The sequence below is a fragment of the Trachemys scripta genome, chromosome 5, assembly GCF_013100865.1.
Source record: "Trachemys scripta elegans isolate TJP31775 chromosome 5, CAS_Tse_1.0, whole genome shotgun sequence".
NCBI lineage: Eukaryota > Metazoa > Chordata > Testudines > Emydidae > Trachemys > Trachemys scripta.
In genome coordinates this window covers 107,839,458-107,855,288 of record NC_048302.1, presented here as the reverse complement: position 1 = coordinate 107,855,288, position 15,831 = coordinate 107,839,458, and the positions used below count along the sequence as shown (strand labels likewise).

Sequence of the window (15,831 nt, the reverse complement as noted above, 5' to 3'; positions counted from 1 at the left end):
TATCATATTGTGTTTAGGAATTGTGACCTTACTTTAATGAGGCTTTTTCTAAAGAATATGACTCATAGATACTAAAACAGTGTTATACTAAATAAATAATATAATTTGAAATGTAGTTAAAAGTGATAACTTAATGATTTCCATCCACAGAGCTACTGCAGTGCAGAACCTTCATGTCTGTTAAGTGGAATTAAATACAGTATGTTAAATTCTTGCCAATTCTTAAGAGCTCTCTGCAGAGCAAAGCTTTATTTATCTGTTTCTTTCACTAACCAGGGAATGACGACAACAGTTGCTCTCCATTGTCTCGCTGTCCCGCAGAATGTACTTGCCTAGATACTGTGGTTCGCTGCAGCAACAAAGGTCTTAAGGTTTTGCCCAAAGGCATCCCAAAAGATGTAACTGAACTGTAAGTAGCACAAGTTCTTCCTTTTCTTAAATGCCAAGTTCAGAGTCACATTGTCTGATTCAAGAATGAGAGGCAGAGTAAGTAGGCAAAATGAAGAAATGACATTTATCAATCAGCTGGAGTTTGAGACTTTATCACTTGTTAGATACTAAGACCTGTAAGTCAACCAAGGAAATCTTAATAAAAAGAATTTAATAACAAAAAAGTCCTATTTATAATGGTAAAAAGGCCCATATAATTATGAATTATTCTAGTATTCCTAGAAATTCTAATATTGTTATGATTAGCTAATTTTTTTTAATATAGTAGCTAGAGATCTGTGAGTGCACATTTAGGGTACATTTTTTTGCTTACAGAGAAAATGTCACATTGAATTTTCATTGTCCAACATGGAAGAAATGCAGAAAGTAAATAACATAAATAGCATCAAGACAATTAGCTATTTAAAATTCTAATTGTTTTAATAGTCTAAGGAATTTTTAGTGACATATTTAAGGAAAAGAGTAATTTTTAAGAAATGAATTTCTCCAGTGGAGGCTTGGTTATTGGAAAAATAGTAAAGATTCTTTTGTGAATATTGTAAAGCAGATTTGCAGAAATATCCTCTAAAATTGTACCTACGATCTTGGGTATTTATTTTCCAACTTCAAGTCTTTAGATTCCAAAGGAATTGGTAATTCTATTCATAGATATAATTTGTGGGTACAGATTGGTTTTGCAGATGGCTAGCTACTCAGTTTTGAATGTGCAAATGCTCTATGTATATGCACTTCAAAGATTTTGAGGCAACCCAAATTTTATACACAAAAGAATGTAAAATTTCAGAAACAAATTTAGAAAATGGGTTATGACTTCTTTGAAACTTCATCTTATATGTTTTGAGATTTAAAGAAACATCCAGAAAAACTCAACAATAATAAATACCTTTTAATATTTCATCATCTCCTCTTATTACAAATAGTTGCAGTTAATCATTAAACACACAGGAAGGCTTTGAAGTATCTTCCGTCTACTCTGTTTAATATTTAAAATAATTAATGTAAATATTTGCTTTGGAAGGCATCTTAAGTGTGCACTTTAACACTTTAATAGCTTCTTTGTTTTACAACTACAATTATTCAGAAGTTTCTAAAACATCCATCAGTAGTTTGATGGTAAAAACAGGATACTATAACAAATGCATCTGTCATTCCCAAAGAGAAGCTAATGAGAATTCCTACTGACATACTAGTAAAGAAAATGATCACCTATGCTATCAGTGTTTTTAAGAAGTACCTTAATTAAACAAAGTTGCTGCCTGATAGATACAATTTGACCTACATTTAGGAGCAATGACTTGTAAGATTGTACATATAAAGAGATTTATATGGACTGCAACACCTTTTGTGACTGATAAGTCCTTTACATGCAGTTTTGTGCACCTAAGTTAGTGTCCAAAGTGTGCATGCAGCTCACTGTATTTTTTTTTAAAAAATGAGAAAACGAAGGAGTTGGTTTTCTGCTTGCAGTTGCATCCTGATCAGTTCTTCTTGTTCATTAAAATGCATACACGTTCTAACATGTGATCTCTTTTATGTAATTGTCCTAATATTTCCTTCATTCAAACAAGTAATGGTTTTTGCAAACAAGAAGAAAATTATAACTGGTGAAAGCTTATTTTTAATGATACAGATAAAATAATAAATTGTTAACATTTTCTTCCAACCTCATTGATTTTATCACGATATACAGTACCTTACTCCTTCAGTAAAGTTTTTTAAATTATCTTTGTTTTTAACCTCTTAATAAAGTGTTAAAAATTCATTTCCTGCCATATATGTAGTATCTTTGATGTATATTTGTAAAATTGTTCAGAAGTAAATATCAAAGTTGGCAAAATACAATAATAACAGGTCTGTGGATGTGGAAGAAGGCAATACAAATAGGCTAGACACCATATACCTGGACAGAGGCTGCAAAAAAAATCTGCTGTGCACCCTCAGCTAGATCCATTAGGTTCTCAAAGTACCACATATGGCCAACCTATAATCTCCTCTATCACACATAGCTTGCTAGTCAGAGGAGAAATGAAGGGAGGTCAGTGTCACAATGCTGGGTTACCTACAGCCCAGTATCAGTTACCTGTGCCCAATAAGTTTCTCATTTAGAAATTTTATCTTGTGCTGTCCTCACCGGGAGCAGGGATCCCTTCCCCTGGTAAGTACGGTAGATGTTCTTCGAAGATCGCTGCAGAAATCCCCATTCACCACAGCTACACTCCAAACTGAATTAACAAACTTGTAATTTATTATCTACAATTAAAATCTGTGAATGAACTCTGGAAGTGCTGCCCAGTATACTTGTCAAGCCCAGGAAAATCTTCTGGTTTCCTGTTCATAAGCCAGGGAGTCTGCTATTCTCCCAGTCTGGTCTCACTGCAACCCTCTCAGCAGCCCAGATCTCTACATCCCTGATGGACCAGTCTCTGGAAATTGGAGAGACCTTTTTTGGCAACTTCAGCTAGCCTGACCAAAATTAGCTCAAGCTAGCAAGTCTCCACTCTCCCTCCTCCAGTGGTCCTTCTCCCACTGCTGACATTTAAACCAACATTCTGGGATGGCCTCCAGCAACCCAATAAGCCCTCAGAGTCCTTAGGTTTCAAACCACTATTTCACGTCCAACATATTTTGCCTCCCATGTGCTCATACTTAACATAATATAAACCTAACACATTCCCTAATCTTCTCCGCAGTCCCAAACAAACCAAAATGAAAATTCCAACATTTTATCATCTCTAATGCTCTGAAAAGCAATAAACAAAGTATAATTGCATACCCCTCCATTATAAGCAACTTAAAATATGGGAGATCCTCAATTATTATGTGAAAGCAATTAAAATTGTTAACAAGTTTATTTAGCTAAATGTAGATAAATATCCATCTAGACACATATCCATAGCTGTGGTCATCTCTGTGTAACACATGCTGAATCACAATAGCTGTCAAAGTTGGACCTGCTAGATATAGACAACAGGAATGAGGTTTTATATTCACAGCCATCATAGCTGTGTGAACCTGGGCCCAGCCACCAACCAACCCATTTGGCAAGCTATCTGAATCACAGGTGCATATCCCATCAGGATTCTTTGCTTCTGACCTAAATCAACTGAGGCTGTCTGCAGCACTCCTGTGTTCCCATTCCTGCTTTTTGGAGGGTGTTTTCCCCTTGTGGTCTTTGATTCTCCTTCACCAGCTATGGTGTTCACAACTGCTCAGAGGATTTGGGATCCATCACTTATGTGCCTAACAAATCTGGTACTCCAGCCAGTCATGGTATTCCTATGATTGCAGGTATGACATAATAGGTTTACTATTAGAGCTGGGGCCAGCAGCTACCCCAGCAAACTCATTCACCATTTTTGTCCAACATTAAATTTGTATTATTGATGTGTAGCTATACCCACTATGAAGGACCAGATTGGGATAATAATGTCGCTTGTAGCTGTCAAGTTCTGTTTCTATTTACGGTAGCATAAAATCCAGTGAACCACATTAAAATGACTTGTATAAGCCTGATGTGCTCTTTACTTCACAAGATACATCTGGCTCTTAGGCAGCTGATCCCATCTATTCCCCAGCCATCATGTCATCCTGATGTTGAAGAAGGTAAAACTATAAGCAACTGCGGTAGTAAGCTGAAACTTTATGTATTCACATGTACTTTTAAAGCACCTGTCTCAACCTTATTTATTACTTTATTCCTAACTATTGTCTTGCTGGAAGGTATTGATCTTTTAATTAGATGAATAATACTTCATTATTTTATTTTTCTGTTGTAGTTATTTGGATGGAAACCAGTTTACCCTTGTTCCCAAGGAACTTTCTAACTACAAACATTTAACACTTATGTAAGTAACTTTAGAGCATCTTTTTGTGTGGGATTGATCAAAAAGCTGCTCTTCCATTTAATGAAACAGTTACAAGCAAAACATAAAATGTAACCAACCTTTTAACAAATATAGCCCCAAGGCACATTTTATAAATGGGATATTTTTAGTCCAGTGATCACAACACATTTTATTGCAAGGTAAATAGGCAGGAATTATAGTAAACCTGAAAAGATTGTGAAACTCTCACAAATATGCATTAGAGTATGACAGCTTCAGTACATTGTCACATAGACATACATGATTAGCCTCAATAAAGGCATGAAATTATTTCAATTACAGAGAAAAGATTTTGTAGTTTGTTTGAAACACATAATGCTACATCTCTGCAATTGGGCAGCCTGCCACAATTGATGGTCTAGTGGTTGGAGAAGGGAATTTAGTCAGGACGCTTCATTTTTATTCCTAGCTCTGCTGCTGACTCACTGTGCAATTTTGATCAAACCTCTTGAACAAAAAGCTCTTTATGCCTCAGTTGATGCCTTTGTAAAACAGAGATAATACTACTTTCCCTGTGATACGTATGGGCAGATCCTCAGCTGATGCAAATTGTCATAAGTTCCACTGAATTCAGTGGATCAGCTGGGGATAAATCTCGTAATGTTTTGAAGTACCTTGTGGCATAGGAGCAACCACAAATTAAAAATTAGGGCAACAAAATGGCTGCCAGTTTTCTTGCATAAAGCAAACTAAATCAATGTAACATTCTGAAAATGTCCCAGCTCCTTTTGTATGCCTTATTCTAGACTAAATGGTCCATTCTTCAAATTTAGAAAATAGATACATCTCATTTTCACAAAATTTCCAAATAGCATCAGCAATTGCACCATTCTCAAATGTATGCAATCTAGCCCTGCATGGAGTGTTTGTGGATTTGTGCAACAGGAGGTGTATGAGACCTACCTTGTAGTATACAGGCCTGTAAAGAGCATGCACGTTGGTTACTGTTTGCTGTAGTGATAAGCACTCCTCCGTCATATTGGCTCACAAAGAGGGTGTCTGAAGGTTTGATTGTTTGAAATAGTGATGATCAATTCTGTACTGTATACTGTGCGGGAATGGTGTCCCTAGCCGCTGTTTGTCAGAAGCTGGGAATGAGTGACAGGGGATGGACCACTTGATGATTACCTGTTCTGTTCATTCCCTCTGGGGCACTGGGCATTGGCCCCTGTCAGAAGACAGGATACTGGGCTAGATGGACCCTTGGTCTGACCTAGTAGGGCCGTTCTTATCTTCTTATGTGTATGTAATGTTGAATGCTCATAAAACAAATGCAAATTACAATATCAGATTTATTGTAACTAGTCATTCAGGCTGGTATTTCAATAAATAATGTTGATAGAGTACAAATGCAAAGCATAAGCAGCAAAATCGTTCAGTAAATGATAAGCAGTATAAGTACATTAATATTTTGAAATTCTGGGTAGATATTTCCAAAAGTACAAAGCCATGTATTACATTTTTGGACAATCTCTCTTGGTATTGAAAGATTATCTATAAATTCCTCTCTTTCCCTGTATACATTAAAAAGGATCCAGATGATTCAGGTATTCTTGTTTCATAGACACGTGTTAGGTATGTTTTTAACCTTCATAGACAGGAAATGGATAACTGTGTCAACTTACCATAAATGTGCTCAGGTCAATCATCATTCCAGTAGCATCATGACTTATAGCTTAAGTTTCCATTGCTTCCTGAGTTACAGAGTTCCTGTACAGCATTAAACAATACACAAATGGAGTAATGAACATATATCATAGAATATCAGGGTTGGAAGGAACCTCAGGAGGTCATCTCATCCAACCCCCTGCTCAAAGCAGGACCAATTCCCCACTAAATCATCCCAGCCAGGGCTTTGTCAAGCCTGACCTTAAAAACCTCTAAGGAAGGAGATTCCACTACCTCCCTAAGTAACCCATTCCAGTGCTTCACCAACCTCCTAGTGAAAAAGTTTTTCCTAATATCCAACCTAAACCTCCCCCGCTGCAACTTGAGACCATTACTCCTTGTTCTGTCATCTGCTACAACTGAGAACAGTCTAGAGCCATCCTCTTTGGAACCCCCTTTCAGGTAGTTGAAAGCAGTTATCAAATCCGCCCTCATTCTTCTCTTCTGCAGACTAAACAATCCCAGTTCCCTCAGCCTCTCCTCATGTCATGTGCTCCAGCCCCCTAATCATTTTTGTTGCCCTCTGCTGGACTCTTTTTTCAATTTTTCCACATCCTTCTTGTAGTGTGGGGACCAAAACTGGACACAGATGACGCCTTACCAATGTCAAATAGAGGGGAACGATCACGTCCCTTGACCTGCTGCCAATGCCCCTACTTATACAGCCCAAAATGCCGTTAGCCTTCTTGGCAACAAGGGCACACTGTTGACTCATATCCAGTTTCTCGTCCACTGTAATCCCTAGGTCCTTTTCTGCAGAACTGCTGCCTAGCCATTCGGTCCCTAGTCTGTAGCAGTGCATGGGATTCTTCCGTCCTAAGTGCAGGACTCTGCACTTGTCTTTGTCGATCCTCATCAGGTTTCTTTTGGCTCAATCCTCCAATTTGTCTAGGTCCCTCTGTATCCTATCCCTACCCCCCAGCGTATCTACCACTCCTCCCAATTTAGTGTCATCTGCAAACTTGCTGAGAGTGCAGTCCACACCATCCTCCAGATCATTAATGAAGATATTAAATAAAACTGGTCCCAGGACCGACCCTTGAGGCACTCTGCTTGATACCGGCTGCCAACTAGACATGGAGCTATTGATCACTACCCATTGAGCCCGATGATCTAGCCAGCTTTCTATCCACCTTATAGTCCATTCATTCAGCCCATACTTCTTGAACTTGCTGGCAAGAATACTGTGGGAGACTGTATCAAAAGCTTTGCTAAAGTCAAGGAATAACACATCCACTGCTTTCCCCTCATCCACAAACCCAGTTATCTCCTCAAAGAAGGCAATTAGGTTAGTCAGGCATGACTTGCCCTTAGTGAATCCATGCTGACTGTTCCTGATCACTTTCCTCTCCTCAAAGTGCTTCCGAATTGATTCCTTGAGGACCTGCTCCACGATTTTTCCAGGGACTGATGTGAGGCTGACTGGCCTGTAGTTCCCCGGATCCTCCTCCTTCCCTTTTTTAAAGATGGGCACTACATTAGCCTTTTTCCAGTCATCCGGGACATCCCCCGATCGCCATGAATTTTCAAAGATAATGGCCAATGGCTCTGCAATCACATCTGCCAACTCCTTTAGCACCCTCAAATGCAGCGCATCCGGCCCCATGGATTTGTGCTTGTCCAGCTTTTCTAAATAGTCCCGAACCACTTTTTTCTCCACAGAGGGCTGGTCACCTCCTCCCCATACTGTGCTGCCCAGTGCAGCAGTCTGGGAGCTGACCTTGTTCGTGAGGACAGAGGCAAAAAAAAAGCATTGAGTACATTAGCTTTTCCCACATCCTCTGTCACTAGGTAGCCTCCCTCATTCAATAAGGGGTCCACACTTCTCTTGACTTTCTTCTTGTTGCTAACATACCTGAAGAAACCCTTCCTGTTACTCTTAACATCTCTTGCTAGCGGCAACTCCAAGTGTGATTTGGCCTTCCTGATTTCATTTCTGCATGCCTGAGCAATATTTTTATACTCCTCCCTGGTCATTTGTCCAATCTTCCACTTCTTGTAAGCTTCTTTTTTGTGTTTAAGATCAGCAAGGATTTCCCTGTTAAGCTAAGCTGGTCGCCTGCCATATTTACTATTCTTTCTACACATTGCAATGGTTTGTTCCTGCAACCTCAATAAGGATTCTTTAAAATACAGCCAGCTCTCCTGGACTCCTTTGCACCTCATGTTGTTCTCCCAGGGGATCCTGCCCATCAGTATATGGGACCCATTACTGAATTATTTGAGTTACTCACAATCTTTATTGTATTTATCCTCACTCTCACTGCTGTGAAGTAGGGAAGTATTATTTATCCCCATTTGACATATGGGGAAATAGAGGCACAAGAGACTGAAGGCTTGTCTACACAGTTGACAAGATAGATCCTGCTGGCGCGCTTTAACGTAGTGCTGTTTGGAACACTACTGTGTTAATCTCTAACGTGCAGCAGCAGGGTCAACACAGACCAATTGATGCGCAACATGTTAGTGTGCCTTAGAAATCACACCTCCATAAATGCATTACCCCACCGTATAGACAAACCTTAGTAACATACCCAAGGTCACACAGTAGGGAATTGAATCTGGGTCTTCTGTGTCTCAGACCAATACCCTACCTCTGGACCATCCTCCTTCTCTTCTTTTCTCTTTCTGGTACAAATAGATTATGCTCCATTGCACTTGGCTGACATGTTGATGGGTACATTGTAGGTTTGTCTTCTTAGGTTCTCTAATGGCAAATTCTGATGAAGAAGCCTGTTGCACACCATTTCTGCCGTTGCTTATTCAATAATAGTGCTAGACAATCACAGCTAAAATATTAAGACCCCTCAGAAGCTAATGCCAAAGAATACTCTAAAGAACAATAATGAAATAATCAAGATAAACAAAGCTAAGAGACAGTAGAACAACAGTAGGAGAAAGTAGAAACAACTACAGCTTCTCTCAGCATGATTCATTTCCAAACTTTCCCCACCAAGCACAGTGCTCTTCAAAGCTTCTTTCTCCAAACACCAGTCTTCTTAAATTTAAATTAAAAAAAAAAAAAAAAAAAGACTTCATTAGAATACGGAGCGGCGACAAGGACTTCAAAACTTTCACCCATGTAGACCCAAGATTTCACATGTTATAGGAGCATTGGAACCCAGGCACAAGTTTTGGGGGTGGGGGGAGTGGGGCACTTGTTTAAAATAGTTGTACCTATGCTTTGGGACCTCCAGATTAAGGGTGTCAGGTAATACTTATTCATATTCCATTAGGGAGGTAGCTAGAAAGATTCCCACTTAAAATTATCTACCTACATTCCCAGTTCACCTCCTAGTTTAATTTTACCACTGTAAGATTATAGTCTTAGTAGAGGAGCATGATGGACACTGGCATTGTATAAGAATGCAAGACACTGAATTGCTTGGCCTTTTATCCCTTGAAATGAGAATACTTTTCATTTATCAATGTAAGCTCTTGCTTGGCTTGTACGTGGCATGTGACAATAAAAGGCGTTATTTAAAATATCAATATTAATAACAATACTACCTCTACTAATAAAAATAATGTGCTATTTCAGTTCTAGAGTGTGGTGTTTCAGAATTTGTGCAGTCATTTTAAGGACTGAATTTCTGAATTTATTTTTTATAGAGATTTAAGTAACAACAGAATCAGCACTCTTTCTAACCAGAGCTTCAGCAACATGACTCAGCTGCTCACCTTGTAAGTTTAAATGTATAACAATGAATGTTTGAAAACATTAGTGTTTATTGTCTTGAAAAGAAAAGGCAACCCGTTAATATTAAAACTTGCTTGATTTGGAGGCTGTAAGATAACTGTTTCCTAACTGGCTATGAATGCAAAAGGTACATTTGATCATGCTCTGCATTGTATGTATTTTGTTTGTTTGTTTACTTGTTTGTTATTTTATATGCTTTCAGAATTCTTAGTTACAACCGTCTGAGGTGTATCCCTGCACGGACATTTGATGGGTTGAAATCACTTAGGTTACTGTAAGTAGTTATTTTATTTTGAAAAAACTTATTTTATGTAACAACAAACTTGGAAACCCATAAGGAATTAATAAATCTTCAACCCCAATAAGTACTTGAGGAAAAAATAAAGAACAAAGAATCACAAAATATTAATTTGCTGCATTTTTTATTATATAATTAAGTATAAATAAGTGCTGTCATAGGTCATACAAAGAGTGTACATTGTAACCTTTTCTGTTCTACTTCTTGTTTCTTTGTCTCTTATGTCATGTTCTAGCTTGTAAGATTCACTTGTGTATGTCTAAAAATGTTATTTGTATGTGACATAGGAATGGTGTCTCTCAAACTATATGGTGTTATTATTCTACGTATCTTTTCTTTTCCATTAGATTTTAAATGTGTTTTAGCATTTCCTTAATAAATTTCTTACTTTCTTTCACTTAACTTTGGGTACTTTTCCAACTCAGAACTTGATGGACAATTGATGATGAATAAAATATTCTGTGATTTAGCTCAGTTTCTTTTAACAAACAGACTGCTATTGTAATCTTATTTGTGTGTTACTTGAAGTTATTTAAATGTTTGGTGCACACAAATCTCAGTCTGTGGGTAGCTGCCTGTATTTCTTCAAGTATTTGCTGTTCAGTATCTGAGCTGTATGATTGGTCACCTGAATTACTAAATTTTGATCTCTGACAAGGGGGCATAAATCTTATTATGAACTAATTTTATTTGGGGCTAGTTCTGAAGGCAGCAAAACTTGTGGATGAGACCCATATTGGTAGGGTCCACCATAGCGGGCCAGAGAGTCCTGCACATGCTCATTCCTCATGGGAGAAAGCTAAGCTGAGCCTATTTGTTGACTCTCAGTACAATGGCCAGATTCTGGATGCTGATCTTTTTGACCATGTCAGTGGTGCAAAGCAGTCAAAAATCCAGTTAACCATCTGCTAATGAATTCCTCTCGCTTATGGAGGCACAGAGCCGTCACTGGTATTCTATACCCAGTTCACATCCTGACTTCTAGTTGGACATGTCCAGGGCCTTTGGATGTGTAGTTAGAGTTCTGGGACGACTTTAACTTCTAGACATGAATGTCGCCAGGCACTGCTAGTTTTTGGAGCTGCCTGTCTCTATCAGATATGAGGGAATGGCATTGGGATACAGAATATTTCAAGCCACAAGTTCATTTTCCTTGCTTCTGCTGCCCTTACCTGGGGCGCCTCTAGGATTTTACTCTTGGATGCTCCTACTGCCTCACTGGAGATTTCCTCCAGGACCCTTCCTCCCCTTCCATTATGGCCTCCTTCCCAGTTGCTGATGTCCCCCCTCCCCCACCTGGCTGCTTCATGCTGCCTGCTATTTGTTGTTTAAATAAAATAAATAAATATAAAATATATGGAGATATACTTATCTCATAGAACTGGAAGGGACCCCGAAATGTCATTGAGTCCAGCCCCCTGCCTTCACTAGCAGGACCCAGATCCCTAAGTGGCCCCCTCAAGGATTGAACTCATAAGCCTGGGTTTAGCAGGCCAATGCTCAAACCACTGAGCTATCCTTCCCCACCCAAGGTAAGGTTTCCACTCTTACCTTGCAGTTATCCTGGCCCTATTTACATTCCTTGTGCCTCAGTGTCCCTTTCCCTCCCATTTCATCCCCTCCTTACACTAATGTATCCCTGTCCCTATTTGTTGCCTCTCTTCTCCCAGCAGATTCCTCCTTTCACCTTCCTCTCTAGCTTATGCTCCAAACTAGGGTTGTCGATTAATTGCAATTAATTGCAGTTTTAATTGCACCGTTAAACAATAGAATAACAATTGAAATTTATTAAATATTTTGGATGTTTTTCTACATTTTCAACTATGTTGATTTTAATTAAAACACAGAATACAAAGTGTACAGTGCTCACTTTATTTTATTATTTTTATTACAAATATTTGCACTGTCGAAATAATAAACAAAAGAAATAGTATTTTTCATTTCTCCTAATACATGTACTATAGTGCAGTCTCTTTATCATGAAAGTGCAACTTACAAATGTAGATTTTTTTTTTTTTACATAACTGCACTCAAAAACAAAACAGTGTAAAACTTTAGGGCCCACAAGTCCACTCAGACTTACTTCTTGTTCAGCCAATCGCTAAGACCAACCAGTTTGTTTACATTTACAGGAGATTATGCTGCCCACTTCTTATTTATAATGTCACCTGAAAGTAAGAACAGGCGTTCAGATGGCACTTTTGTAGCCAGCGTTGCAAGATATTTACGTGCCAGATATGCTAAACATTCGTATACCCCTTCATGCTTCAGCCACCATTCCAGAGGACATGTTTCCATGCTGATGATGCTCGTTAAAAAAATAATGCATTAATTAAATTTGTGACTGATCTCCTTGGGGGAGAATTGTATGTCTCCTGCTTTGTTTTACCCGCATTCTGCTATATATTTCGTGTTATGGCAGTCTCGGATGATGACCCAGCTCATGTTGTTCATTTTAAAAACACTTTCACTGCAGATTTGACAAAATGCAAAGAAAGTACCAATATGAGATTTCTAAAGATAGCTACAGCACTGGTTTAAGAATCTAAAGTGCCTTCCAAAATCTGAGAGGGATGAGGTGTGGAGCATGCTTTCAGAAATCCTAAAACATCAACACTCCAATGTGGAAAGTACAGCATCCGAACCACCAAAAAAGAAAATCAATCTCAGCTTATGAAAATGAACGTGCGTCTGTCCACACTGCTTTGGATCATTATCAAGCAGAACGTCATCAGCATGGACTCATGTCCTCTGGAATGGTAGTTGAAGCATGAAGTGACATATGAATCCTTGGCGTATCTGGCACGAAAATATCTTGCAATACTGGCTACAACAGTGCCATGTGAATGCCTGATCTCACTTTCAGGTGACATTGTAAACAAGAAGCGGGCAGTATTATCTCCTGCAAATGTAAACAAACTTGTTTGTCTGAGCAATTGGCTAAACAAGAAGCAAGACTGAGTGGACTTGTAGGCTCTAAAGTTTTACATTGTTTTATTTTTGAATGCAGTTTTTTTTGTACCTATTTCTACATTTGTAAGTTCAGCTTTCATATAAAGAACACTGTGCACTTTCGTATTCTGTGTTGTAATTGAAATCAATATATTTGAAAATGTAGAAAACATCCGAAAATATTTAAAGGTTATTCTATTATTGTTTAACAACACGATTAATTGCACAGTTAATCACGATTAATTTTTTTAATCACTTGACAGCCCTACGCCAAACCAGTCCATGTGTTTCTCTCTCCCCTGTTTAGCTATCTTGTCCCTATCTTCCTTTCTTCCTGAAAAAATATCTCTGCACACCCACACTCTGGCCATCACTGCACCAACCCAGCCAGACTAAACATCTTTTGTCTTGCCTGTGTGAACAGAAAAGGACATACTGTGAATGGCAAGGGACAATGAGGATGGAGAGACATAACTGGATGTTTAGTCACATACTAGCTACTTCATTAAATTTATAAACAGGATAAAATGTTAAGGCAACGTGTGCTGGCAGTGGTGAGGGGAGGTAGGCGTTAGCCACCCAAGCTATCACCAGTTGTACCCCTTTTGATGTTCAAACCTGGAGTATGCTCTAATTTCAGATTCACTCAGTCACTTACTCACTCTATCCAAGGCCCTAACAGAGCCTGTATTGTATTATTCAGTAGTCTACCACAACCGAGAGCAGCCTGCTATGTAGAAAGACATCATGCCATGTAAGAGTGCTCTGGGCTTACCTGCAAGTGCCAACACATGCTTCCTAGGAAAGATGGTGACTAATTCTCAACAAAGGCAGCTCAACCCAGGCATTCGATTGGGAGTGTCAAGGAGAAGGAGATGAAAATCTTCCAAGCGCTGCACACAAAATGAGACCTACCCATGTCAGTCACCAAAATGAGACATTGCTCACAGAAAATTGAATACATGTTCAAATTATTTGAGAAGCTCTCTGAGCGCCACTAGTGCTCCTTGAGTTTGGCTTCCCCTGTGTGGAAGTTCAGTATTCTTAAAGGATCTGCTAGGTTCCTGAAGTTTGGCTCCTTCTTAACTGGAGGGGGGAAAATGGCCAAATGCAACCCACTTCTGGCACCAAAATGAGAGGCCATTCACAGTAAATTGTGCTGTTCTGTGGTCCTCCCTCTTCTTTCTTACATGAGGAATGAAGTAATTTAAATGTTATCATTAATATCACTAGGTCCTGAGTTATCACTACCTGATCTGAATGGGGCAGTTCACATCTCTCAGATATTGTTCTCATCTCTGTATCACATTATTCACATTTGAGGATTTTTTCACAACCACAACAGCTAGAGTTTTACTGGGGATTTCTTTGTTTGTTTTTGTTTGTTAATGAAAGCTGAGATTCTGGAGAACAAGATAATAGCTTCAGAGGTGTGTCTTTACCAGCAGTTTCCAAATCTGGACTCAGCTCCTTCCTTTTGACATCTGTTAGGTCAAAAGAGCCAGATATTGGAGGTCCACCCCTTGGACCTCCAATAACTACCCGACTAAACGGAGTCTGATTCTCTGCTGCCAGGACCTATCCCCCAAAATTGTGATCCTGTCAAGCCATTAATATTGAAAAAGAATAAGAAATTCCAGGCTGATTCAGAAAAAAGTATCCTACAAAGCAACCACATAATTCCATAAGAACCCGTGCCAGAACTCTGCACAATTGTCCAGGTCTATAGGTATCCATCTCATTAGTTTTAAATCATTGCATTACGCAAATGCTTCAGCCTAGCTGACTCACATAAACAGCTGCCACCACAGTATTTGTGAAACCCAAAACTTAACATATGAACTGCAGCTCTGTTAATATCCACCACCAATAAATGCAAAGATGGGGAAGGGAGGGTAGGAAATTGATTTTTGCAATGCAGCAAGCAAAGTGGTAAGCGGTATTCTATTTGTCGAGGCCACAATCCCAGTAAGCCAAGTCAGGCACTTGGACTTATTAATGGGAGCCTCTCTGTCAAGAAGGGGTGCTCAGCTGACTGGTGCTGCAGTGCTGCCTGGGTATACCCTTCCTTCCTGACCTTACCCTGCATTTCAGTACTCAAGGCCAGTGTACTCTATTGCCATATTAAAGAAATATGCTTCAGCCTACACAACTACGAGGGCTGAATGACAATTCCCTACTACAGTTATAATTAGAGCGGGACAGAGAGGAAGCATAGTCTAGGTCTTGTGGTGCTAGCCTGAGACCCAGGTTCAATTCCCAGCAGCATCACAGACTTCCTGTGATCTTTGGCAAGTTGTTTAGCTTTGGTGTGTCTCAGTTCCCCGTCTGGAAAGTGGAGATAATAGTATGTCCCTCCCTTACAGGGTTGTTGTGAGAATAGATACATAGATCTATGCAGATGCTATCATCACATGGGCCACATTAGGTACCTTAGAAAGAATTTTCTGTTGACATATTTTATGGAAACGACTTCTTTCTAAATTTTTTTTTTCAGGAAAATATTAATTTCTTTTGAAATTTGTTGGTTTTTCAAAAAGCTGAAAATCAAAATTTCCATTTTCAGTTTACTGAAAAATTTCCAGTTATTCCACTGGGGAAAGGATGAGCAGACGGATTTTTTTTTTCAGTTTACAGTTTGTTGAAAAAATTTAAATTTTCCTGCACAAGTTACCCTTTTTTAAAAGCCCTAGTTATATGTTGGTTGGTTGTTTTTTATGGCCACACAAGCAAGTTAAAAACCATGTTATAACATGGCTGAACCAGATGTTTCAAACCTAGAGTTACTTTTGTAGTGAGCAAACAGGGCTTTACTTTGCTGCTGGATTTTGTTTTTTGTTTCATATTTTATAAAAACACCTCATACAATTTTAATCATA

General features: G+C 38.9%; 1 protein-coding gene across 7 annotated transcripts in view; it reads left to right on the top strand.

Moving 5' to 3' along the window:
- SLIT2 (slit guidance ligand 2) overlaps positions 1 to 15,831 on the top strand; it is a 419,653-nt gene that overhangs the window by 341,052 nt on the left and 62,770 nt on the right. For all 7 annotated transcript variants that reach the window (XM_034771222.1, XM_034771220.1, XM_034771221.1 and 4 more), the window contains 4 exons: positions 277 to 409; positions 4,227 to 4,295; positions 9,615 to 9,686; positions 9,905 to 9,976. In XM_034771222.1, the coding sequence (XP_034627113.1) occupies positions 277 to 409; positions 4,227 to 4,295; positions 9,615 to 9,686; positions 9,905 to 9,976 (346 nt within the window). The remainder of the gene's footprint in view (positions 1 to 276; positions 410 to 4,226; positions 4,296 to 9,614; positions 9,687 to 9,904; positions 9,977 to 15,831) is intronic.